The following is a 25,790-nucleotide window of genomic DNA, read 5'->3' on the forward strand; positions in this document are numbered from 1 at the left end:
TTCTATCAGTCTCATAGAAGACCATAAAGAAGAGCAATGACAAGATTCTCATCTTGGGACTTAGGATGATTCTCAGCTGGGACTTAGGATGATTGCCCTGGAGACAATCTTATGCGGGGTGGAACAGAGCAGGAGATTAGAGACAGGGACCCAAGGGCAGGGGCAGTGGGAACTGTTCAAACAAGAGATCACAGGCTGAAAGAACTAGAAGCAGAGATGGAGAAGACAGAAATACAAGAGATATGTAGGAAACAGGCTTATTCACAATCGGTGGCCAATTAGATGTGGAAGAAATCAGAGGAGGAGACATCTGTCTTCCCGGGGTGCAAGGTTTGGGTGATGCCATTAAACTGAGTTGCACAATTTGGGAAAAGAAGCCAGGGGTATGGGGCTGGGCAGGCAGGGTGCCCATGAGTTGGTATTGGACATGATTGTGAGGTGTCCACAGGACAACTAGACAGAGACAGCCAGTTCCTGCACCTCCATATCTATGTTGTTCCCGGGGGCAGATTGCAAAACCAAGCAAACAGTCACAGGTCAGAGTCCACCATAGTTGGAAGCGTAGCTGTAGCATTCAGAGCAGTTTTCCTGGACCCTTCACTGAACAGGCTTCACTCATGACATCCAATCTCATGTCTTGGGCAGGTTAACCCAAGAATTCTAGGGCAGGGAGAGGCCATAGAGGGAAAGGAGGGATATGGACAAGACTTGGGAGATCCACAGGGCCATAGATTCAAACTGGTTTCCTCTATGTCACAGAACCTCATCGCTCCCATTTGTTTTCCTTTTCACAGAACCTCATTGCTCCCATTTGTTTTCCTTTTCACTTAGGGGCCAAGATTTAACGAATACAAATGAAATTCTAATGTAGCAATATTGGAGGGGGAGAGTGTATTGACTATTTTGAGCCAATATAGCCTAATAGTTGAGCATGAAGTTTCTGAAAGCAACTGGGTTCAAATCCTGGATCTATCACACCCACCACCTGGGTGATTTCGGGCAAATTATTTAACCTCTTGGGGCCTCAGCTGATTCATCTGTAAAATTGATATGGTGGTATTTCTTTCACAGTGAGGGGTGAATATGGTAATGCGTGTAAGTGGAGCACACAAGTGTTAGCAGTTGTCAGGTTACCATTTGAAGCTGGACGTGCCCCCAGACCAGCCACATGCCCTGTGCTCTCCCCTTCCCCTCCCAGGAGCTTACCGGGCCTTGTCGTATGGGCCTCCCATGAGGATGTTCTCCCTGATGTTCCCGCTGACGATCCACGCCTGCTGGGGCACATAGGCCAGGCTTCCCTGCACCCCCACCGAGCCCTCAAGCAAGTGCATCTGCGGCAGAATGAGTCCAGCCTCAGGACCAAGTGGGCCAAGGGACAGAGCCTGCCTGGCTCAGCAGGCACAGTGTCCAGGGCCCCACTGCCCTCCAGGACCTTGGGGGCTCTCCTCAGTAAAAGGGACTTTCAATGTGGCCCTGCCAGGCCCACCAGCGAGTTCCAGGGACCGGCCATGAGAACATGTGGAAGCAGCTGGAGATAAGCCCAGCCAGGTCCTGCTTGGACTGAATCCAAGGTCTGCACTAAAGACACCCATACATTTTTTCCTCTTTTTTTTTGAGATGGAGTCTCGCTCTGTCACCCAGGCTGGAGTGCAGTGGTGCGATCTTGGCTCACTGCAAGCTCCGCCTCCCGGGTTCACACCATTCTCCTGCCTCAGCCTCCTGAATAGCTGGGACTACCGGTGCCCGCCACCACGCCCGGCTAATTTTTTGTATTTTTAGTACAGACAGGGTTTCACCGTGTTAGCCAGGATGGTCTCAATCTCCTGACCTCGTGATCTGCCCGCCTCGGCCTCCCAAAGTGCTGGGATTACAGGCGTGAATGTTTTTTCCTCTTATTTGTCCCAGCCCCATTCCCTGGCTGCCAGTGCCTCCATGGTCTTTACCGTGCACACCAAAAGTTCCAGGCTATCTCTGAGCATGCCTGGGTATTATGGAATTATTATTGTTAGGTAGGATAATGTTATCATGGTTAGGTAGAAAAACGTTCTTACTTTTGGACATCATGATGAAGTATTTAGAATGGAAAGTGTTATAACCTGTGTAATTTAAAGTATTCTACAAAATGTATGTCTATATAGTAAGGTAAATATGCAAAAACTATCAACTGTGGCATCTAGATGGTGGGTATATGGATCCCTGCTGTAGTGTTCTCCCTGCTTTTCTGCATAAGTTCAAAACAACACATTAAAAACAAATAGAGATAGACACTCATCCCCAGCACCCTGCCATGGGACCTCATCATTCTTAATCCTTTCTCTTTTATACCCTAAAATGTTTACTTCTAGTTTGAAGCCAGGCTTTAATGAATAAGAACAAAACTTTAAAATGGCATCTCTGTCTTCCTTTATTAGAAGGAAAGTGACAGGCTCATTTACATAGGAAACTGACAAGCCACTGGGCACGTAGGGAGGTGGTCTTGCCTGGAGCTGCCAGGCAATGCTGCTGTGATGTAGAACAGAGCTCTGACCTCAGATGGACCTGGGACTCAGCCCTGGCTCACCCCTTACCTGCTGCATGACCTTGGATGAGTCACCTCTCGGAACCTCACGTACTCATCTATAAATGGGTCATCGTGAGTATGCCTTTGTCATGGGAGGTTACCAGAGTTAAAGGGGAAAATGGAAAGCTCTTTGCACAGGACTTCGCATGTAAGTACTGAAGCTAGTTTTACAATTTTTTTTAATGGAGTCTTTCTTCTTTGCAGTTGCAAAGAAACTGGGGAAAGGCCATCCCACATGCAGCACGTGTTAAGAGAGAGCTGGCTTTGGTAACATAACCGCATTCCAAGGAGGGGATGAGTTTGACAATGTTCATTTGGGAGAAGGAGCTGAGGGAAAAGCCGAAGAAAGGAAGGAAAACTTCTCCCAGTGTTGGGGGAACAAGGGACAGTGGGTAGAAGAAGGAGGGGAAAGAGATGGCAGCCCAGGAGGGGGTGAGGCTGGGGCTCCACGGGGAAGGGCTGGTGTAAGACGCTTGAGGGAACGTGACCAAAAATGCATAGCAGGCATCATGGGTGCTTTTAGTGTTCGTTATAAGGTGTGCAGTGTGACCCCAAAGGATCTGGGGAATGGGTTTGGGGTTTTTTTTGAAACTGGAGAAATGGCCGGGCATGGTGGCTCACGTCTATAGTCCCAGCACTTTGGAAAGCCGAGGCAGGTGGATCACTGGAGGCCAGGAGTTCGAGACCATCCTGGTCAACATGGTGAAACCACGTCTCTACCAAAAAATACAAAAATTAGCTGAGCATGGTGGCGCATGCCTGTAGTCCCAGCTACTCAGGAGGCTGAGGCATGAGAATCACCTGAACCCTGGAGGCAGAGGTTGCAGTGAGCCGAGATCACACCATTGCACTCCCGACTGGATGTGTCAAAAAAAAGAAGAAAGAAAGGAAGGAAGGGAAGGGAAGGGAAGGGAAGGGAAGGGAAGGGAAAAAGGAAAGAAAAGAAAGAAAAAAGAAACTGGAGAAAGCGTGTGTGAGCCACATGTCCACGTGGCAGCAGACCTCAAACTCGCCCACAGGGGATGGAATGGGGGGTTCAAATCTCAAGGGCAAGGGCACCCAGCAGGCATATGTACCCCACTGCCGGAGTACGAGTATGACTGCCCCATCCCATCAAGCAGGCCTCCTCTCCCCAGGCTGCCTTCCTTCTTTCTCCCTGTTTCTCCCCCCACATTTCTCTTCCGATGCCATCCTAAAAGGCACATACATTCCACTCCTCAATGTTATGAGTTTGGCTTTATAAAATGATTTTTATGCTTTTTTTTATAGGGACCATTGCAACAGGCTATTGCAGTGTGGAAGAGAGATTGGACTCAACTCCCTGTGAAATAATTTGTATGATCATATTAACTTTGAGTTAATATCCTGTATCCTCACAGAGCACAGGTGAGGACAGGTCTCCAGGTGACATAAGAGGCAGCTTGCACCAGGAGTGCTGCCACAAGGTGAAGAGAGAGGGCCACCTTGATCACGCACCTTCCGCACAGTGCAAGCACAACCATTTTCGATTTATAAAAATCCCACTTGCTCAGACCCCTGTGAGGAAGAAAGCAGTGGGGGGCCCCGCCTGGGGCACTGGAGCTTGGGAGGGCCTGGACTGCCTGGAGACAGGCACGCATGTGGCCACAGATCACTTACCTCCACCAGGATGGCTGACAACAGGCTGCTCTTACCACTCCCCGTGTTGCCGCAGACCCCTAACATCATCCCCTGCAAGCCAAGGAGGACACACAAGTGTTGGGACAGCACAGCCCTGGCATACCCACCTGCCCATGGCGGCTCAACCATTTAGAACCCGAAACAACACACAGAAAACAAAATAACCACACAGAGCCCAAGACTCCTCAGACAAGCAAAGCTCAAGAGGAGCTTTGTGTGCAGTCCCTGGAGGCAGGCGGGGTGACCCGAGAGAAGGAGATCACAAGGGAAAGGCAGAGGGGAACTCAGGGGTGGCAAGAACCCTGAATTCCAGATTGGTGTCTATTCTATGCAGCAATCCTGGGAAAGCCACTTAGCCTCTCTGGGCCTCAGTTTCTCCATTTGTTAAATGGGAATAAAGAAGCCAGCCTCACAGAATTTCCTGCATGCATGCATGCATTCATTTATTGAAACATTCATTCATCCATCAAATAGTGATCTGAGTTTCCTCTATGGACCCAGTAATGAAGAAAAAACTTCACATTGAGCTCAGAATATAAGCTGAGGGGATGGGAAGACAGACAGACTACATAAATAAATAAATACCAGATGGAGATAAGTGATATGAGTAAAATGAAGTCAGCTCTTATGACAGACAGAGTATTGGGGGTTGAGGCAATTTTAGATGGGTCAGCCAGGGAAGGCTTCTACAGAGCAGGCGTCATTGCTGCCCAAGAGCTGTGAGAACACTGGTGGGAAAGAGTTCAGAGGTACAGGTACAGATTTCGAGGAACCCAGGCTCTAAAGGCAGTGAAAAGTCACTGAAGGGTTTAAGGAGAGTGACTTGAATTGGTTTATGTTTTAGAAAGATCCCTCTGTCATAGTATAATGCAGCAGTCCCCAACCTTTTTGGCACCAGGGACCAGTTTCGTGGAAGACAATTTTTCCACCAACTGAGTGATGGCAGGGGATTGGTTTCAGGATGAAACTGTTCCACCTCAGATCATCAGGCAAGATTCTCATAAGGAGCGTGCAACCTGGATCCTTCACATGCACACTTCACAATAAGGTTCGCGCTCCTATGAGAATCTAATGCTGCCGCTGATCTGACAAGAGGTGGAGCTCAGGCAGTGATGCTCACTGGCCTGCTGCTCACCTCCTGCTGTGCGGCCTGGTTTCTAACAGGCTGTGGACCAGTGCGGGTCTACCGCCCAGGTGTCGGAGACCCCTGATATAATGGATTTTGGAGGCTCACAGAGACAGAGGGTGGGAGTGGGGTGAGAGATACAAACTACCTATAGGGTACAATGCACTCTATCAGGTCACGGGTGCACTAAAATCTTGACTTCACTATACAACTCCTCCGTCTAACCAAAACCCACTTGTACCCCAAAAGCTATTGAAAGAAAAAATATATATTAATTATTTAAAAAAGGAAAATCCCTCTGTCTGCTGCATGGTAGAAGGCTCATAAGAAGGCAAAAGTGGGAGCAGAGAGGTGGATGAGGAGGTTCTGGGAGCGGTGTGACAGTGGCAGGGATAGGGCAGTGGAGGGGCTATGGTGAGGGTGGCAGGTTTGGAGCAGATGTGGAAGTCAAGCTGACGGGCCTTGCTGGTGGATTGGATTCGAGGGAGGGAAGGAAAGGAATCAAGTGTGACTTCCAGGTTCTCAACCACTGGAAAGATGATGGTGCCATCTCCCAGGAGAAGGAAGATTTGGGGAACTCATCAAAGGGGGTGAATATCAAAACCTTATTTCATTTTAAATGCTTGATGGACATTTAAGAGAGATATTAAATAGGCAGTTGAGTCTGGAGTCCAGAAGAGACTTCAAGGCTAGAGATAATAGCACAGAGATAGAATTTCAAACCGCAGGGCTAGAGATGATCACCAAGGAAGAAAGTATAAATAGATAAGAGACAGTAGATATTAGATATTAACACCTATTACTACTAGATATGATCTATTTTTAGACATTTATCATTATATATAGATCGATATCTATATCTATTCTATATCAATTATTATAAGATATCAATATCTACATTAATAGATAACAGAGAAGAAAAGAGGAAGGGCGAAGAGGAGACAGCAGGAAGCTAATCTTTGTAAACATTAGGCAGAGAAAGAGCCAGATAAGGTGAGTTCACAGAATAACCAAATTCAAACACAGGATAGTGCTTGGCACATACGAGGAATGTAATAAATGTTAGCTGGGTCTCCTTTCCCTTCTCCTTTCTGTGTCCTTGGTCCTTCCAAGGACAAGCACACAGTACTCTCATATTATTTTGGGTCTTACCTAAGCCAAAAAAATTTTAAATGATAGATTAATTCACATTAAAAAATGAACGATATCCTGTGTTTGCCCTCCATGAAAAATTCGAATTTTAAAGGGAGAGATCTTGGAGAGGGCAGTTTTTAACCAAGGAAATGGTGGGGCACCTGGCCAAGCTCCTAGCCTCAGGTCCTGAGAGCCTGCCAGCTGGCCTGCCTGCATGGCCTGAACAAGGCTACCTTGGACACCACCAGGTTGATCTTGTGCAACTCTGGGCCCAGGCTGTTCCCTTCTTCTTCTGGCCCGAGGGCATCTCTAGGCCTGGTCATCCCCTCAGAAGCGTGTCCGTTCCTCTCCAGCTCCAATGACCCATTGACAATCCCGGGACAGGTCTGTCGCCACGACAAGGTGGCCTCCTCCCAGACCAGAGATTTGCTGGGGTCTTGTAATGTCTGAACATAGAAAACAGGGCTCTCCTGGAGGAAAAACTTCTGTAAAGACAAAAAGAAATAGAGGGAGGAGGAATACAGTTCTTTAGTTCAGCAGGAATGTGTTCCCAGTTTTACAAGCCTGCCAGTTGGTATGGTTTTGTGAATTTCTAATAAGCAGTAAAAGTTCGCAGAAGTACCACCAGTTAGGAAAGGCCAGTTTCTGTGGGTGAAAATTCTAGGTCAGTGTTTTCCAAATTTCAGACCACCGGGCCACTCTTCCATATTTGCAAACACTGCACTATCAACTGCAACTCTGCACTCAGGAGGTTGACTAAGGCCTAACCTACATTAGCCTCGTCCCAAGTGATGATAGCCATTGACTCATAGGATTGATGTTTTTCTAATTAAATTCTATTTCTATTGGGCTGGACATAATGGCTTATGTCTGTAATCCTAGCACTTTGGGAGGCCAAGTGAGGGGATTGCTTAAGCTCGGGAGTTTAAGACCAGCTTGGGGAACATAGCGAGACTTCCATCTCTTTAAAAAAAAAAAAAATCTACTTGTAGCTATTGAAAATAAAAAGCTCTGTCTGTGTCCCATACTGGGGAAAGGTCATTTGGGGTCATACATTTCAAAAGGTGACCATTAGCAGGTCAATTCTCTCTGCATCTCCAGCTCCCTGTCTATAAAGCACAAGGGTTGAACTACATAAATTCTAGCAATTAAAAGAATGGGAGGGGAGTATGATCCTATGGAAGTCAGGTTACATTCACATATCCCTACCTAGAGATATGCTTAAGAGATCTAGAAGGATGCTTCCTGACATTTTGGACTCTCTTACCCACCCTTCTGAGCTCAGATTGTGGCTTCCTCATCTCTGCCCCCTCCACAGGTGAAAACAGGCACAGAGGGGGAGAATGAATGGGCGAACCCAGTGTCCCATGGGAAGGAAGGCAGCAGCAGGAGCCTTCTTATAGCTGCTGAGAAGTCAGGGAAGTGCGCTGGGCTGGTGATAAGCAAAGCACTGTTTCTGTTACTCAGAGCAGCCAAGTTCATTCCAGCCTCAGGGCTTTCACACTTGCTGTTTCCTCAGCCTGGTCATCATCATTCAAAGTCACCTTCGCAGGGGCCTTCCCTAAACAGGCTCTTCCTAGGAACCCCCAGCCCTCCCCAACGTACTCCCTAGAACAGGCGTGTCCAATCCCTTGGCTTCCCTGGGGCACACTGGAAGAAGAATTGTCTTGGGCCACACAGAAAATACACGAACATCAATGACAGCTAATGAGCTAAAAAAAAAAAAAATAGCAAAAATAAAAATCACCTAACGTTTTAAGAAAGTTTACAAATTTGTGTTGGGCCACATTCAATGCCATCCTGGGCCGCATGTGACCTGTGACCCAGGTTGGACAAGCTTGCTCTAGGACATCACATTGTTTTATTGGCATCATGGCTCTTCATGTGATCTGATCTAATCCTCTTTGATCATTAATTTACTTGTTAATTGTCTGTTTCCAATACCAAATCAGAACTCCCTGACAGCAGGGACCCCTGTTCAATGCAGTATTCTCAGTGCCTGGCTTGTGGTAGGAGCTCAATAAACATGTTTTGCATTAATGAATGAATGAGTGAATGAGTGATAATAGGTCATGGACTGCATGCACGTAAAAGTGGAGTGACTACAAAATGACTTTTAAAAATTGGTTTAGATTAGGGTTTTCAAACTAGATGCCAGCTATGTAAATAAGGGAAGTGGACCATTTCTAAGATGATAAATGGTAAGTAAAATGCAGCTCCAGGCCTGGAGGTGCAATAGGGTATGGTAGAGACTGCAGCAAACTGCAGCTAAATGCCTCCATCTAAACAGGGCAGCTATCGCCTAAACTCCAGTGGCCTGTGGCCATGGTAGAATGTGGTCGAGGGTCAGTAGATCTTCTAATCATTCAAGAGAATTAAAAATCTGGGTTTTTGCATAAAATGTCCAAGTTTTTCAATACAAGCAACATCTACGGTGTTTTTCTAAAACAAAACTATCTATTGGGGTAACTCTATGCAAACCTGGATAAAGTCTGCAGAGCATCTGTCTGAGACCTGGTTTGGACACACTATCCTAAGATCTCTTTGGGGACTGAGACCTGACCCGATTCACCTGTCTTCCCAGGCTCCACACCAGCCTTGGCACAGGAGGTCACTGAGTTAGCTAATCCCTTTCTCGACCTAGGCCTTGGCCAGGGGACGTGTTCAGGAGGAACATCACAGGGGCTGAAGGCAGAGGAGTGTCCAAGCAGGGGGCCTACAGCCAGTCCCCTGATGACCTACCTTGAACCTCATCACTGCAGACTTGGAATTCGTGAGGGCTTTGACTGCAGTAGGCACAAAGAACACTGACAGCCGAAGGAGATTCAAGGAGGCCAGCATGCTGAAGGCCTGGATAAGAAGGGGAGGAGGAGGTAAAGGGTCGTGGCCCTTCCTGCTTCCTCCATTCCCTGGGACCCGCATCCCTGAGCCACATCCTCAGCATCCAACAAGCAGTTGCTTCATCCAACAGAGGCTAAGCTAGTGTTCGGGGGAGACTGGAAAAAGCTGGGAAAAGAGCACTCGTCTTGGAGTCTTAGAGTCAAAGGCCTAGTCCCTGTTGCAGCTTAGCCACTGACATCTCTGGCTTTGGGCAGGTTGCTCCTACCACAGCCCAGTTTCCGCATTGGCATAGTGAGAAAAATCATAAAGTGCATACAGGAATAAAGTTGGGAAAAAACAAGAAAATTCATGTGAGTGAGCATTGCTTCCTTTCAATGTAGCTTGGTGCTATTCTTGCTGTCAAGGTCTTTTTTCTTCTTCTTTGCCTTAGATGTTTGTTTTCTTTCTAACATTCGACATCTCCTTACCCTTTATGCCTGGCCCATGCTGCACTGTGACTATAGCAAAACACCTTAGGCTCTCAGGACCCCAGAAGGTGCCCTCCTGGAGGTGCCGAAAGAACCTTCCAATCCATGCCCATCTCTCCTCCTTTCTTCTCCTGGCTTCATCCAAAAATGAACTCCAATGGAGCAGGAATGCCTTCGTCTAGACCTGCCTTGTGTCATCTCAGTGTGAGCCTCAAGTACCTCTGAAAGTATTCCTTCTATAGCGCCCCCAACACCCTCAGACTTCTCAGGGGTGTTTTCCTGGTGCGTGCCTGAGCCAAGCAGAGGGGCCAGCCATCTGGGGCACACACAACCCCTTGGCTGCAGACTCTCAAATGCTTCCCTTCTTGCTCTGGGTGCTGCCTCCTGGCCTCCCCAGTTGGATTACCACCCCTCCAAGAGCAGCACCCTGTCTTATTCTGCTCAAAGAGCTGGGATTCCTAACACTGAAAGGCAGCTGCCACTTCTCAGGGCCAGGTTCCGACCACAAAGGGAAGGACCGAAGAAGCTATACCTTTGTATTTAAAGTGCACTTCCAGGGCCCTTATTTAGGGATTAGAGGAACTCCACAACCTCAAGGTGTAATTTAAATTGCCAGAATTTTAACTACAAGTACCACCTCCCCCACACCCCCCGATGGTTCTGCTATCCAGCCCGCCCACAGGGCTATCCAAGATGTCACTTTTTCAGATTGGTTGAGATGGAAGACAGCACTGTACTTTTGTCTGGAAAATCAAAATCAACATATAATATTCATTTACAAAGCCTTCAGACCTTTGAGGGGCATGGCTAAAAAAGGACACATGAGAAAACTCCCAATCATGATGGGGAGAAAACAAAGCCCCCCAAACCCTTACCATTGACGCTGTGAGTTTCAGCTTTAAGGATGTGTGGATGAGAACCCAGACCACTGTGGCCACTGTGGGGATGATGAACAAGGCTGTAGTTGTCAGGCTCTGGACAAGCCCGCACTTCTCCAATAGTTTCCTTTCCTTCCTTCTTAGGTCTGGGAAATAAAAAAGAAATACACCAAAGATAACCACAAGAACATTCTCCAAAGAGCCCAGCACCATCCCCAAAGCATTAAAAAAAAAATCCCCAGGAGGTGAGAGGGGCTTGGCTCACCATGCCATCACCAGGTTTGGAGCAGAGAGTCAGACTTTCCATACCTTCAATGATTTTTGCAAATGGTTTCTCCCATGTGTACATTTTAATCAGCTTAATGCAAGTGAGAACTTCACTGGTCACACGGATGCGCTGGTCGCTGACCTCAGATGTGTGATGCTGAGCCTTCACAGCCATTCTTGTCATGAATACCTGGAGTCAGGATACAGCAAGTTTGGAGTTGATCTGCAAGGGCTTCCTTTGACAAGGGCAGGGGAATTCAGCCTGGCATAAGTAGGGCAACTGGGTGTATTTCCAAAGAGAGGTTTTCCAATCGAAGCTCTCCAGGCCACCATGCCTTAGAGCATCCCAGGGACATTTCTTTCCTGAGTCCCAAGCCAGGCTATGGCTACTTAGACAGAAACTAAACCGAAATGGTTCCTCTGACTTCTGGAACCCTAAACCCTCTAATAATTAAAATCACCTTTCGATCAGAGTGATTGCACTCAGGAAAACACTCGATTTCAATAATTCAGAGCACACATAATCCAAGAATCATTTCCGTTTTCTCAATTTTATTTCACCTGAATCTTTGGCAACAAATATGCTTCCCTTTCCCCATTATACTGTGCTCAGACAAATGTTAAATGCTGGCTGTGTTATTACATCAACACATTCTGGGTAGAAGAGATGGAACAAAAATCTCGCAGAGAGATTGTCTGCAAAGGAAAGTTGTCGAAGCAGATAATCTCCCATAGAAAGCTACGAGGTAGACTTTGCACATCACATTCACCTCTTATTTACTTATTAACCAAATGCTGTGGCTGGAGAATAGTTTGAAGTAGGGAGTGGAGCTGAATCTTAACCACAATGGATTGAAAGTTCAACAAGAATCAATGTTCTCACTCAGAGCTATCCCAGATTCCAGAGCCCTGGGACTTCTGGGGCCCAGCATCATGGGTGACAAAGAAAGACATTACCTCCAGTGGGAAAACCAGGAGATAGCATAATATGGCAATAAATGCAGTGTATCCAACAATGAAGTAGGAAGAAATGCTGCAGATGACCAGCGATGCGCAGGTGATCAGTACTAGGGGTCCATAGCACACCCCTTCAAACAGGTAGCTTATGTCACCGGTGAAGAAGCTGATGGCCTGCAAGATAGCAAGTCGACGGGCACAGGTGTCACCTCCCTGGGTACCCAGAAGGGGTGGCAGGTGGCCTCCCCATGCCCTTTCCTAGCAGGAAGGCTTGAAAGGCAGGGTGGAAGAGTAGAGACAGACACCCCAGGTTCACATCTTTCTTGTCTGACTGTGTGACTCTCAACAAGTTACTTTACCACTCTGAGCCTCAGCTTCTCCATCTGTAAAGCTGGAATAATTATACTTACTTTATATGGGTTTTGTGAGATTTCAATGACATGGAAAGTGTCTGCACACATAGAATGTGCTCAATAAAAGGGATTTTTTTTACAACTAATACTACTACTATTACTACTGCTACTGAAACCATGCCCCAAAGAGTTAAAGAAACCAGTAACTAACAGAAATTCTTGAGTTTGTAGGATAGCAGTTACAGAAAGAAACAACTTGCTGAAAGTCCCTCTGCTTGTAAGATAACAGAACTGGCTAAAATCGGTGGAACCAGTATGGCTAACTATAGTCTGTGCAGAACCAGCTTGCTAACGTCACAGCCTAAATTTCCACCACATATTTCATACTAATTCCCCATGAATTTGCAAATGGGACCCATGAAGACACATGAAGAGATCATTGCATATATACAAGGGCTTTTCAGACCTCCCCTCTCATTCCACCAATCACCTACTAATCTCAGAATCAACCCCTTAAATCTTTCCTAATAAAATCGCTGTCTTAAAGCAAGCACAAGGAGACAGATCTGGGCTGGACTCCTGTCTCCTTGTGAGCCAATTTGCAATAAAAAGCTTTTCTTTTCTCAAAAACCCAGTGTCAAAGTATTGGCTTCTAGCACATTAGGCAGTGAGCCCCTTTTGCTTGGTAACACCACTAATATCTATATTCCAGAGAATTGCTTCTATTCTTCACTCAATTCTATTCATTCTACTACTAATAGTAATATTAATTAAATTTTCTCCTTTTTTTTCTTTTTTGTTACAGATTATTCTGCCTACTTCCCTCCTCCCACATATACTGCCTGGCTCAACGCTATATAAAAAGTAACATTTGGCCGGGCACAGGGAGGCCAAGGTGGGTGGATCACTTGGGCCCAGGAGTTTGACACCAGCCTGAACAACATGGTGAAACACCGTCTCTACAAAAAGTAGGAAAATTAGCCGGGCATGGTGGCACATGCCTGTAGTCCCAGCTTCTCAGGAGGCTGAGGCAGGAGGATTACTTGAGCCCGGGAGATCAAGGCTGCAGTGAGCTGTAATCATGCCACTGCACTCCAGCCTGAGCAGGAGAATGAGACCCAGTCTCAAAACAAAAACACAAACACAAAAACTTACATTCCAAATCAGGAAATCTTTAAAGAACAATTCACTAATGTTTTCTAGAATTGCCAGTCGGAATCCCTTACAAAGTGATTTGCTTTTAACTTTCACCTAAACTCCTTCCAGTTTCCAGGACGTGCCCTAGTGGGAGCCTTTAAAACATTTAAAAGTACATTAGGGAGCATAAATTGGTATAGCCACTCTGAAGGGCAATTTTAAAGTATCTTTTAAAATTAAAAATTGCACAAAACTCTATGATCTGGCAATTTCATTTTTCTGTTGCGAAACATTCACACGTGTTAGATGAAGCACATACAAGGATGTTCATTACAGCACTGCTTACACCAGCCAAATGCTGGAAACATCTTACAAATTGGTGGAAAAAGATTTAAAAAGTCCATCCCAGGCTGTGCAAAGTGGCTTATGTCTATGATCCCAACACTCTGGGAGGCTGAGGCAGGAAGATTGTTTGAGGCCAGGAGTTCAAGACCAGCCTGGGCAACATAGCAAGATCCCATCTCTAAAAAAAATTAAAAAGTAGCCAAGCATGGTGGTGTGTGCCTGTAGTCCTAGCTACTCAGGAGGCTGAGAGAGGATGATTGCTGGAGCCCAGGAGGTCCAGACTGCAGTGAGCTATGATGGCACCACTGCACTCCAGCCTGGGTGATAGAGTGAGAACCTGTCTCAGACAACAACAAAGTCACCCCAGAAGCAGTAGGTAATCTTGGGTCCTAGAGCTAAACTGTCAGAGCTCATGCCCCAGACTTGTCATTTACTAGCTGTGCAACCACAGACAAGTTACTCCATGTCTCTGTGCCTCTGTCACCTCATCAGTGAAATGGAAATAATAATACAACCTGCTTTCTCATATTGATTTGAGAACGGTGCTAGATAATGCATACATAGCACTTTATTCAGGCATGTCAAAAGTACTATAATTATGATTCAGCATCACTGAAAAAAATAATGATATGGTTTGGCTGGGTTCCCACCCAAATCTCATGTTGAATTGTAGCTCCCACAATTACCATATGTTGTGGGAGGGACCATTCTCATGACAGTGACTAAGTCTCACAAGATCTGATGGTTTTATATAGGGAAATTTCCCTACACAAGCTCTCTCAGTCTCCCTTGTCTGCCACCATGTAAGATGTGCCTTTCACCTTCCGCCATGATTGTGAGGCCTCCCCAGACACGTGGAACTGTGAGTCCACTAAGCCTCTTTTCCTTTATAAATTACCCAGTCTTGGGTATGTTTCTATCAGCAGCATGAAAATGGACTAATACAAATAAGGACGATCTATGTGTGCTAACTGGAAAGCTCTGGAAAGCTCAGTCACAATAAGCAGGAGGGAAAGCTACAAAGCAACACAAAGATGTAGTATCATCGATGTAAAAAATCCCCCAAAAGCTATGTTCTACATTTTCTATTGGCAGAACCAAGAGGAGGACACTATGTAAAACATAGTACCACTTACATAAAAATACACAAACACAAAACCCAGTGCTTTTTATGGGTAACTTGCATGTGTACCTAAATGGACTGTTTTGGTTTTGGGTTTTGTTTTTTTTTTTTTGAAACTGGGTCTCACTATGTTGTCCAGGCTGGGGTGCAGTGGTACAATCTCGGCTCACTGCAACCTATGCCTTCGGGGCTCAAGCCATCTTCCTTCCTCAGCCTCCCAAGTAGCTGGGACCACAGGCTCACACCACCACGCCCAGCTAACTTTTTGCATTTTTGGTAGAGATGGGGTTTCTCTCTGTTGCCGAAGCTGGTCACGAACTACTGAACTCAAGCAATTCATCCAACTTGGCCTCCCAAAGTGCTGGGATTACAGGTGTGAGCCAGCGCGTCCAGTCAAATGTGCTTTAAAAGGTCTGAAGGACAAAAACCAAGTTGCTAATGGTGCTAATCTCCGGGCACAGGGGAAGAAACTAGGCCTAAGGCAACTTCTATACTATTTTATTTTGTTTCCAAGGAGAATGTATTCAGATCTTTTTTAAAAATTAATTTTAGTGCAAGAGAAAGGACAAAGAAATGTTTTTAAGTAAAAAAATTTTTTTTAATTAATTTAAAAATAAAATGTAGGCTGGGAGCTGTGGCTCATGCCTGTAATCCCAGCACTTTGGGAGGCCAAAGTAGGCAGGTCACCTAAGGTCAAGAGTTTGAGACCAGCCTGGCCAACATGGTGAAACCCCGCCTCTACTAAAAATACAAAAATTAGCCAGGCATGGTGGCACACACCTGTAGTCCCAGCTACTCGGGAGGCTGAGGCAGGAGAATCGCTTGAACTCAGAAGGCAGAGGTTGCAGTGAGCCAAGATTGCACTATTGCATTCCAGCCTGGGCAACAATAGGGAAACTCCAGCTCAAAAATAAATTAATTAATTGAATTAAATTAAAATGCATATAAGCAACTGCCTAGAAATCCTTACTTCAGAAATTACTTCCATCTCCACTCTCAAATAGACCATTTTGTTTTATGCTTCTGTGAAGATGTTTGAGGAAACTGGATTTTGCATACAGCAGGTGCTCAGAATATACAGAAAGGAACCAAGCTAGGCCTTAGCACAGGGCTCCTTAGTGAGGCAGGTGACTGCAAGGGTTAAAGACCTGGACTCTGCAGCCAGGCACCATGTCCAAATTCAGGCCTCAGCACTTAGCAATCACACGACCTTGTACAAGTTACCTACCCTTTCCTTGCCTCAGTTTCCTCCTTCGCGACAATGGGGACAATAACAGAACCTGCCACACAGAGGGATGTTAGAGAACTGACCAAGCGAATGTAAGTAATGACTTGGAGCAATGTATGGCTAAGAGTAAGTTAGGGGTTGTTACTATGACTTTCCTGAGATAAACAGGGAGATCTTTTAGCTGTCGGTCAAGTGCAGGAGGACAGTGGAGCTCAAGGCCCAATGGAAACTAACACTAATTGTACAGCTTACACTTGTCAACCACTACCCCCTGTCTACATGCTTTACATGTACAAACTCACTGAATCCTATGAGACAACAATCCCATGAGGTTGGTTCTATTATTATTCCACAGCTTCAGAGAGGCTGAACAAGTTACCTAAGGCCACAGAACCAATAAAATGGTGAACAATAGTAACCACAATGATTCCAATAAATACCTAATGTTTGTTAGTGCTTGCATTTATGGAACGCCTCTACTTGATGGCAATGAATAACTCAGCAGATGTTTTTGGAATATCTGTTCTGTGTAATTCAGGTATTGGGCCTTTTGAGAGACAGGGTCATGAATCTGAAATGGTTTGTGTTTTTGAAGGGGGCTCATATTAGTAGGGCAGCCAGATTTGTGCAAAAAGAACTGCAAATGCTTAGCAGGGAATGCCAGTAGAGGGCTGGGTTTGGAGATCCCGTCACGGAGGAGAGGAAAACTAAACTGGGTCTTGAAGGATGAGTGGGATTTTTAAAGGGCTGGGAGTGGGAGTGACATAAGCTAAGTCACCAGGAGGGGGATGTGTCCAGTGTATTTGATGACTGGAGGTTAGCCCAGCCTAGGTGACAGGAGGAAGTCAAGCTAGGGCTAGAGGAGAAGACACGGGAAGAGATGAGGCTGGAAAGGGACTAATGCCAGATCACAAAGGGGTTTCGCTTAAAGGAAAGGAGCCAAACCAGTGTTGCCTTTTCCAAAAATTAAAGTATCTGTTTCAATATCAAAGTAACCCACAACCCTCGAGGCAATTGGTAAACCACAGAAAAATAGAGATATCAAAATGAAATAGATGAAATCCCAGTATCCCCCATAACTATAGGTCATAAGTTGGAGTTTCTTCCTCCATTTCTGTCAATGCTTGTTCATGTTATGCTGTAAAAAAAAAAAAAAAGCAAGAGTAAGAATGGACAGTAACAATAACTAGGCAGGTGAAAGGATTCCTTTTTTGCAGATAAGGAAATTAAAACTCTGAGATGTTACCAAAAATTGCTTTTCCCTGGAAGATTTCGCTAAGCTATCAAGTCTTCCCATACCCTCACCCTCAGGTTGGCTTAGGGGATGCACTTTCCAACATGCTTCTACTTGGGATTTGTGTCTTTTTGTTCAGGGGCCTATCCCCAGGGTCTAGAACATAATCTGGCTCAGAATAGGCCTCAGTAACTATTTGGGGTGTGTGTGTGTGTGTGTGTGTGTGTGTGTGTTTGAGACAGGGTTTCACTCTGTCACCTAGGCTGGAGTACAGTGGAGTGATAATAGCTCACTGCAGACTTGAACTCTTGGGCTCAAGCGATCCTCCTGCATTAGCCTCTCAAGTAGATGGGACTACAGGTACACATCACCATGCCTGGCTAATTTTTGTCTTTTTTTTTTTTTTTTTTTTTTTTGAACAGGCTGTCACTGTGTTTCCCAGGCTGGAGTGCAGTGGCGTGATCATGGCTCACTGCAGCCTCAACCTCCCTGGGCTCAGATGATCCTCCCACTTCAGCCTCCTGAGTAACTGGGTCTACAGGCATGCACCACCAAGACCAGCTAATATTTTTTTTTTTTTGGCAGGGTGGAAGTAGAGATAGGTCTTGCCATGTTGCCCAGGCTAGTCTCAAGCTCCTGGATTCAAGCAATCCTCCTGCCTTGGCCTTCCACAACTGGGATTACAAGACATGAGCCACCACAGATGGCTGATTCTTGTTTTTGTTTTGTTTTGCTTTTTGGTAGAGACGGAGTCTTTCCATGTTGCCCAGGTTAGTCTTAACTCCTGACTTAAACAATCCTCCTGCCTGGGCCTCCCAAAGTTCCTACTTGTTGAATGAATGGAAAAATCCTCTCTAGTCTCTGAATGTAAGTGGCATTTCCTGCATTATTGTTGACCTGCTTTCATGACACAGAGGCAATTGTTGATGGTTATCCACACTCAACCTAGGAATTATTTTCCTTCTCTTTCTCCTTCCTCTTCTAACCCCCTTTTCTCCCTCTCTTGGCCCCCAGGGCAGTCATGTCTGGAGGAAGGGTAGGGAAGCATGGCCCAGAATAGGCAGTCCCAGCTGCTTACCTCTCCTGAGGTGATGTGTATTACAGACTTAAATTGGATGAGCTTCTCAAAGGCAAAGGAGGAAACAGCTGCTCGGAACCTGATGGCTGTGCGCTGGTTGATGATCCAACTGGAGGAGAGACTCAGAGACTTCACACATTCGGAGAGAAAAAGGGCAAAGCAGAGTCCCACTCCATGGACAACATTCCCCGACTGCTCTTCTGAATATTCTAGGATCTTTGGTATAATCAATATCTACAAGGAAATGGGAGTTTGGATCATTCAGACCACCCTGCCAAACACGTTTGATGTTTTGTTGCTGGAAGAAGGGTTGGAAGGTCTGATTCATGCTGGGGGTTTGTTGAAGGATCAAAACTGACTCAAGTACAATCCTGCCCTCAAGAAGGTTAAGGTCCAGTTGGAGGAGACTTAGGAGTTCAACTGACCCAGTTCTGCAACCTTAGGTGGCTGTCCTCATCCTGACAGGAGACAGGGGACACACACAAAACAGTGGTTTAGGAGTTAGCAAAGTGGCTTTACAAAGGTGTGGACAGAATATAGGAAATCCAACAAGGCCTGGTGGAGCACCATGGAGCTGGTGACAGCAGGGAACAGTGGCCTCCTTAGACCTAAGGGGCAAGAGCAGGAAAAGGTTCTGTGGCCCAAAAGGGGTGAGGCACGCAGAGAGGGTCTGGACAGGAGCTCTGGTCACCAGCATCCAAGGACAAGGAGGGAGGCCGCCTGGGAATATGTATCCTGACCTCATCTTCTCCCTCCTTCCAGTCTCCTGTTAGAATCTCCCTCCGGTCAACCCCAACCAGAAGCCAGAGGGCAGTGGGGGCCCATTAATGTGATCCACATTAGGGGCACAGGGCAGGATGGAAAATGATGGAGAGTGGATCTAGAGGACCCAACACCTAACTGTCACCCGACTCAGTTATCTCCGTTCTGTCATCAACTGCTGTTTCTTCCTGACCTACATTCACCTCCCCTTAGCTGGTACCAGTGCCTCAGTTTTCTTCTGGCAAGACTCCCACCTCCCCCGTTGGTGCAGTCTAGGCTGGACTGTAAATCAAAGTACCCCACTTCTTCTGGCCAACCAGTGATCATGTGACCCCAGCTGGCCAATCAGACTCTTTCTCTCATATGAGACTCTTGGGCTGAGGAACTGGAGAATGATGGGAAATAGAGCCCACTTGTCCCAACCATGTTACCTGGAGAAGACCATTATTTCCTGCTACCTACATTCCCAGAGTTGCTCAGCCATTTCTCAGAGGAGCTAACATGTGCTGAGCCAGGCCATGTTCTAAATGCTTTATATACTTATCTCATTTAATGTTACCCTATGAGGCAGCTCTCCATTTTACATGCAAGGGTTTCCATAAGGTCTACACCTGAGGGTGCCATGGGATTCCATGAGGAAACCAAGGTGCAGAGAGCGTGACTATACTGCTCGAAGTCACCCAGCAGCTAAGTGGCAGGGACATGGTTTGAACCCAAGCAGTGGCTATAGGGCCACTCCTTGGTGGTTAGCTACTCCTAACCACCATGCTCTACTGTCCTCAAAAGGTCTTCATTTTCTAGATAGCAACCGAAAGACAAATGCATCTCTAACTCCTGGCATGGACTTGAACATGCCCGCAGTTCCATTTCTAAACCTCTGAAGCCTAGAGTCCCCCAGACCTCACCAAGTCTGCCACTTACTGGCCCGAGTACACTGGAATGCAGAAGCAGATGCCCAGAAGTGCATCGAAAATCAACCTTGTTCTCTGGAACCTCAGCATCACCAGAAGCACTGAAGCTTTTTCAATCCCTCGCCTTAAGACTTCTTCTTCCCAAAGGTGGTGAAGCCTTGAAAAGAGGATAATGGAACTGGTGGAATCTCTTTGCATGTGACATCCAAACATCCTAGTTCTTGCTAGCCAGGAGCTTTGTTGCAGAAATTTTCAAACATAACAGAATAGAACAATGCAGTAATCTTCTGAGTACTCATCCCCCTTTCCAGAATTAAAAATGTTTGACATTTTTGTTTCATGTCTCTTCCCTTTGACTTTTGTTTCCTGGAGGATTTGAAGCGAATCTCAGTCATCATATCATTTTATCTGTAAACGCTTCAGTATATATCTCTTTCAGATAAAGTCCTTTAAAAAACCATAGCACAGGGCCAGGCGCAGTGGCTCATGCCTGTAATCCCAGCACTTTGGGAGGCTAAGGCGGGGGGGATCACTTGAGGTCAGGAGTTCGAGACCAGTCTGGTCAACATGGTGAAATCCCTGTCTCTGCTAAAAATACGAAAATTAGTTGACACGGTGGCATGTGCCTGTAATCCCAGGTACTCGGGAGGCCGAGGCAGGAGAATTGCTTGAACCCAGGAGGCAGAAGTTGCAGTAAGCCGAGATCATGCCACTGCACTCCAGCCTGGGTGACAGAGTGAAACTCTATCTCAAAAAATACAAAAAACAAACCAAAAAAAAAAATAGTAAGAATAAAATAATACTACAGTCAGGCGCCTGTAGTCCCAGCTACTCGGGAGGCTGAGGCAGGAGAATGGCTTGAACCTGGGAGGCAAGTTGAACCAGTGAGCCGAGATGGTGCCACTGCACTCCAGCCTGGGTGACAGAGCGAGACTCTGTCTCAAAAAAATAAAATAAAGTAAAATAACACCACAGTAACAATAATTACTTAACGGCATTTAATGCCCAGTCTGTATTGAAATTTCTCTATTTAAACATGTCTTTATAAAGTTAGTTTCCCTGAATCAAGATCCAAACAAGGTCCACACATTGCATCTAAAGGAGAAATCTGATAGAACTTGAGTTGCATTTTAATCTGTAAGCGTTTCCCCTTGTCTGCATTTCTATGCAATTTACTTGTTGGAGAAACTGATTTTTATTTATCCTGTAGGATCTCCCACACTCTGTACCGGACTGATTGCATCTCCATGGTGTTGTCTAACATAATCGTTGATCCCCTGTGCTTCCTCATAAACTGGTCATTAGACCTAAGGCTTAATGAAATCCAGAATTCCAGCTGTTTGGCAAAAAAATGTAAGACGTGATGTAGTGTACTTCCTGTCGCCTCACATCAGAAACCACATGATGTCTGGTGTCCCACTTTTAGGAATGTTGGGGGAGTCAGTGGGTTAGGGTGTGTCAGCCTGACTCTTTCATTATCAAGATCTCCAACACTGATGACCATTGCCTAGCGCCACCTCCACTAGTGCAGGAAAAATGATGAGTTTTCTAATTCTTTCATTCCTTCTGTATTCCGTAGTTTGCGTATATAGTGATATAGGCAATACCATTCATGACATAGGCATGGGCAAGGACTTCATGTCTAAAACACCAAAAGCAATGACAACAAAAGCCAAAATTGACAAATGGGATCTAATTAAACTAAAGAACTTCTCCACAGCAAAAGAAACTACCATCAGAGTGAACAGGCAACCTACAGAATGGGAGAAAATTTTTGCAACCTACTCATCTGACAAAGGGCTAATATCCAGAATCTACAATGAACTCAAACAAATTTACAAGAAAAAATCAAACAACCCCATCAAAAAGTGGGTGAAGGACATGAACAGACACTTCTCAAAAGAAGACATTTATGCAGCCAAAAAACACATGAAAAAATGCTCATCATCACTGGCCATCAGAGAAAGCAAATCAAAACCACAATGAGATACCATCTCAAACCAGTTAGAATGGCCATCATTAAAAAGTCAGGAAACAACAGGTGCTGGAGAGGATGTGGAGAAATAGGAACACTTTTACACTGTTGGTGGGACTGTAAACTAGTTCAACCATTGTGGAAGTCAGTGTGGCGATTCCTCAGGGATCTAGAACTAGAAATACCATTTGACCCAGCCATCCCATTACTGGGTATATACCCAAAGGATTATAAAACATGCTATAAAGACACATACACACGTATGTTTATTGTGGCACTATTCACAACAGCAAAGACTTGGAACCAACCCAAATGTCCAACAATGATAGACTGGATTAAGAAAATGTGGCACATATACACCATGGAATACTGTGCAGCGATAAAAATGATGAGTTCATGTCCTTTGTAGGGACATGGATGAAGCTGGAAACCATCATTCTCAGCAAACTATCGCAAGGACAAGAAACCAAACACTGCATGTTCTCACTCATAGGTGAGAATTGAACAATAACACATGGACACAGGAGGGGAACATTACACACCAGGGACTATTGTGGGGTGGGGGGACGGGGGAGGGATAGCATTAGGAGATATACCTAATGCTAAATGACGAGTTACTGGGTGCAGCACACCAACATGGCACATGTATACATATGTAACAAACCTGCACGTTGTGCACATGTACCCTAAAACTTAAAGTATAATAATAAAATTAAAATAATTTTAAAAAGGTATATTATCCATTATATAGACGATATATTGAAATCTCCAACTATTCTTGTTTTATTGTATATTTCTTTTTCAACTGTGTTAGTTTTTGCTTCATGAATTGTGCAGCTTTGTTAGGTGCATATATGTTTATAATTGTGGTATTTTCCTAGTAGATTGGCCTTTTTTATCATTATAAAATGTTTATTTCTAGCAATTTTCTTTTGTTTTAAAGTCTATTTATCTGGTATTAGTAAAGTCACTCCAGTTTTCTTAGGTCTACTGTTTGCATAATATGCAAAACAGGAAAAAAACGCCTGTGATATATAATGCATATATATGATATACATGAGCTAAATAATTCATAATGTATATTTAAATTATTTAATTATAAATGCAGGCATCCTGCATATCCTGTTTGCTTTGCTGTTGAGGTATAAAATAGAACAATCTTACTGGTTCCAAGACTCAAACACAACTATTTCATGCCTAAATATTTAATGAAAGAATAATAAATGTATGCAAATATTTAACTACAAGCACCTTATTGTTTAATAGCCCCAAACTGAAATATTATATATCTAAATGTTCAATAATTGGGTATTAAATTATAATACATCGATATATTGGAATATTAGAAAGCCCTTAATTATGTTGTGGAAGATTCTTTAATGACATGGAAAGATACTCATGATATAGTCAATGAAAAAAGTAGGTTACAAATGGTATGTACAGTATAACTCCATTGTTACTAAAATATATATTATGTATATGCAAAGAAAAATTACCCAAAGGTTAATGATTATCTCTGAATTTCAGCATTAATGGGGGTTTTACTTTGTGCTTCCCCGTCCCCTTAGATTTTCTATAATATGCATGTCTTTTTTTACTAGGAAAAAAGAATAAGTTAATTTTAAAGATCAAAATATAATTTATGCCTATTAATTTGGCAAAGATTATTTAAAAAGACAATACACAGCATTGGTAAAGATTTGGGAGTAAATGGGCATGCACAAAATGTACGCTGCTAATGTTAGTATAAATAGCTACTAGTAGCTTCATTATAAACGTGGCAACATAAACTGAAGTCCTTAAAAACAGAGGAAGTATTTTCAGTTCTAGGAATTAAGCAAATTATTTAGGGATGGATGCAAAAATGTCTACATAAACCCAAATGTCCATTTTAAAGTAATGATTAAATAAATTACATCTGTATGAATCAATACTATGTATTAAAAATTACATTGCAGGATTCTTATTTGACATAGGTCAGTATATTAAGGGCAGTGCACCAAGTTTTTTTTCTTTTTCAAAGCCTACAGCAGGTAGAAATTATGTACCATAAAACACTGAGTTAATATGAAAAGCTATGTTTCCTAGGGCTGCCATGACAAATTACCACAAACTAGGTGACTTAAAACAATGGAAATTTATTCTCTTACAGTTCAGGTTAGAAACCCCAAATCAAGGTGTTGGCAAAGTTGGTTCTTTCTGGAAGCTATGAAGGAGAATGCTTGTTACTTCTCTCCTAGCTTCTGGTGGTTGCTAGCAATCCTTGGTGTTCCCTAGTTGTAGGAACATCCCTCCAGTCTCCTTTATCACAAAGCCGCCTTCCCAGTGTTTCTGAGTATCTTCTGCTCTTCTTCTAAGGACACTAGTCATTGGATTTAGGGCCCACCCTAATCCAGCATGACTACAACTAATTACATTTGCCAAGACCCGATTTCCACAATAAGGCCACATTCTGAGGTTCTAGGTTGACATCAGTTTCTGAATGACACTACTCAACCCACTACGTGTAAATAACAGATATACAAAAGATTGAATATATTACTGACAGTGTTTATCTCTGGGTAGTTTTAGTTTATGAATGATTTAAATATTTTTGTGCTTTTCTGAATTTTAAGATAAATAGCTTATATAGAGATTAAGTTCTATTGTGTAAAGTGAATATTAGGTGTAGTCAAAAATCATTTCTGGCTGGGTGTGGTGGCTCACGTCTGTAATCCCAGCACTTTGGGAGGTCGAGATGGGTGGACTGCTTGAGCCCAGGAGTTTGAGATCAGCCTGGGCAACATGGCAAAACCCCATCTCTACAAAAAATACAAAAATTAGCTGGCTGTGGTGATGCATGCTGTAGTCTCAGCTACTCAGGAGGCTGAAGAGGGAAGATTGCTTGAGCCCAACAGGTCAAGGATGCAGTGGGCTGTGATCGCACCACTGCACTCCACCCTAGGTGAGGCAGAGCAAGACCTTGTCTTTATTAAAAAAAAAAAAAAATCACTCTTTTCTCTCGTAGAGCTCACAAAATACAGAATACATCATTTTATACCTCGTATCTCTTCTCAAAAACGTCTAACATAGGCAATTCTTCCTCCAACACTGGAACAGACTACTGTTCCTCTGGGTACTAGATGAAGCAGTTGGTTTGTGTTTATATGTTATGTTGTACAAAAATGAAAAAAAGGTTTTCTAAACGTGAAAGTGTAGTTGAATGTGTTCAAGTTAAATGAGTATGAGACTCCACTGTTTTAGTTTTGTAATTAGAGGAAAAACTATTTTCTTTAATGTTTACAAAGAACACTACCAATGGCAATGAGTTAGGAAACACTCTTAAGACTAAGGGAAAAAAATAATTATTGATTTCTAAAATGGACTTCTTAAAGAGGTGAGGTGTATCTCTTGAGTATTTCTGAATTTTTTTAAAAGTCCAAAAACTTAAGAAAATAATACTTAATGTTCAGCATGAAGTTGAGATTGGGCTGCAAAATTGGGGTTTAATAATTTGAATGCCCAAGAAGCAGCTTTTTCTTTTTTTGCAACCACCAATATCAATGAACAATATTAATAAAATTAAATCAAAATGAAAAATTGACAGCATTTAAGATATTGTGGATAAAATTATAGCCAATTTTTGTTTTAAAAATTCTTCCAAGGTATATTTTCCTTTTAAAGATTTACAACTATGGTGTCTGTCATAACTGGAATAAGATAAATTCTATATAAAATTCAATTTTAAAAAGTATTCTCATGTACAGAGGCTGACA

The 25,790-nt window shown here is 44.1% G+C and overlaps 1 protein-coding gene across 1 annotated transcript in view; it reads right to left on the reverse strand.

Annotated features, from left to right (window-relative positions):
- The window catches only part of LOC115837048 (ATP-binding cassette sub-family C member 11-like), a 43,527-nt gene extending 23,254 nt beyond the window's left edge, over nt 1–20,273 (reverse strand). Inside the window, 10 exon segments of the mRNA XM_030821829.1 lie at nt 1,207–1,331; nt 4,199–4,270; nt 6,713–6,964; nt 9,222–9,329; nt 10,663–10,811; nt 10,975–11,122; nt 11,890–12,063; nt 18,388–18,621; nt 20,071–20,087; nt 20,090–20,273. Coding sequence (XP_030677689.1) covers nt 1,207–1,331; nt 4,199–4,270; nt 6,713–6,964; nt 9,222–9,329; nt 10,663–10,811; nt 10,975–11,122; nt 11,890–12,063; nt 18,388–18,621; nt 20,071–20,087; nt 20,090–20,273 — 1,463 coding nt within the window.
- Between the last annotated feature and the right edge of the window lie 5,517 nt (nt 20,274–25,790).

The sequence above is a fragment of the Nomascus leucogenys genome, chromosome 2 (genome assembly GCF_006542625.1).
Source record: "Nomascus leucogenys isolate Asia chromosome 2, Asia_NLE_v1, whole genome shotgun sequence".
NCBI classification, from domain to species: domain Eukaryota; kingdom Metazoa; phylum Chordata; class Mammalia; order Primates; family Hylobatidae; genus Nomascus; species Nomascus leucogenys.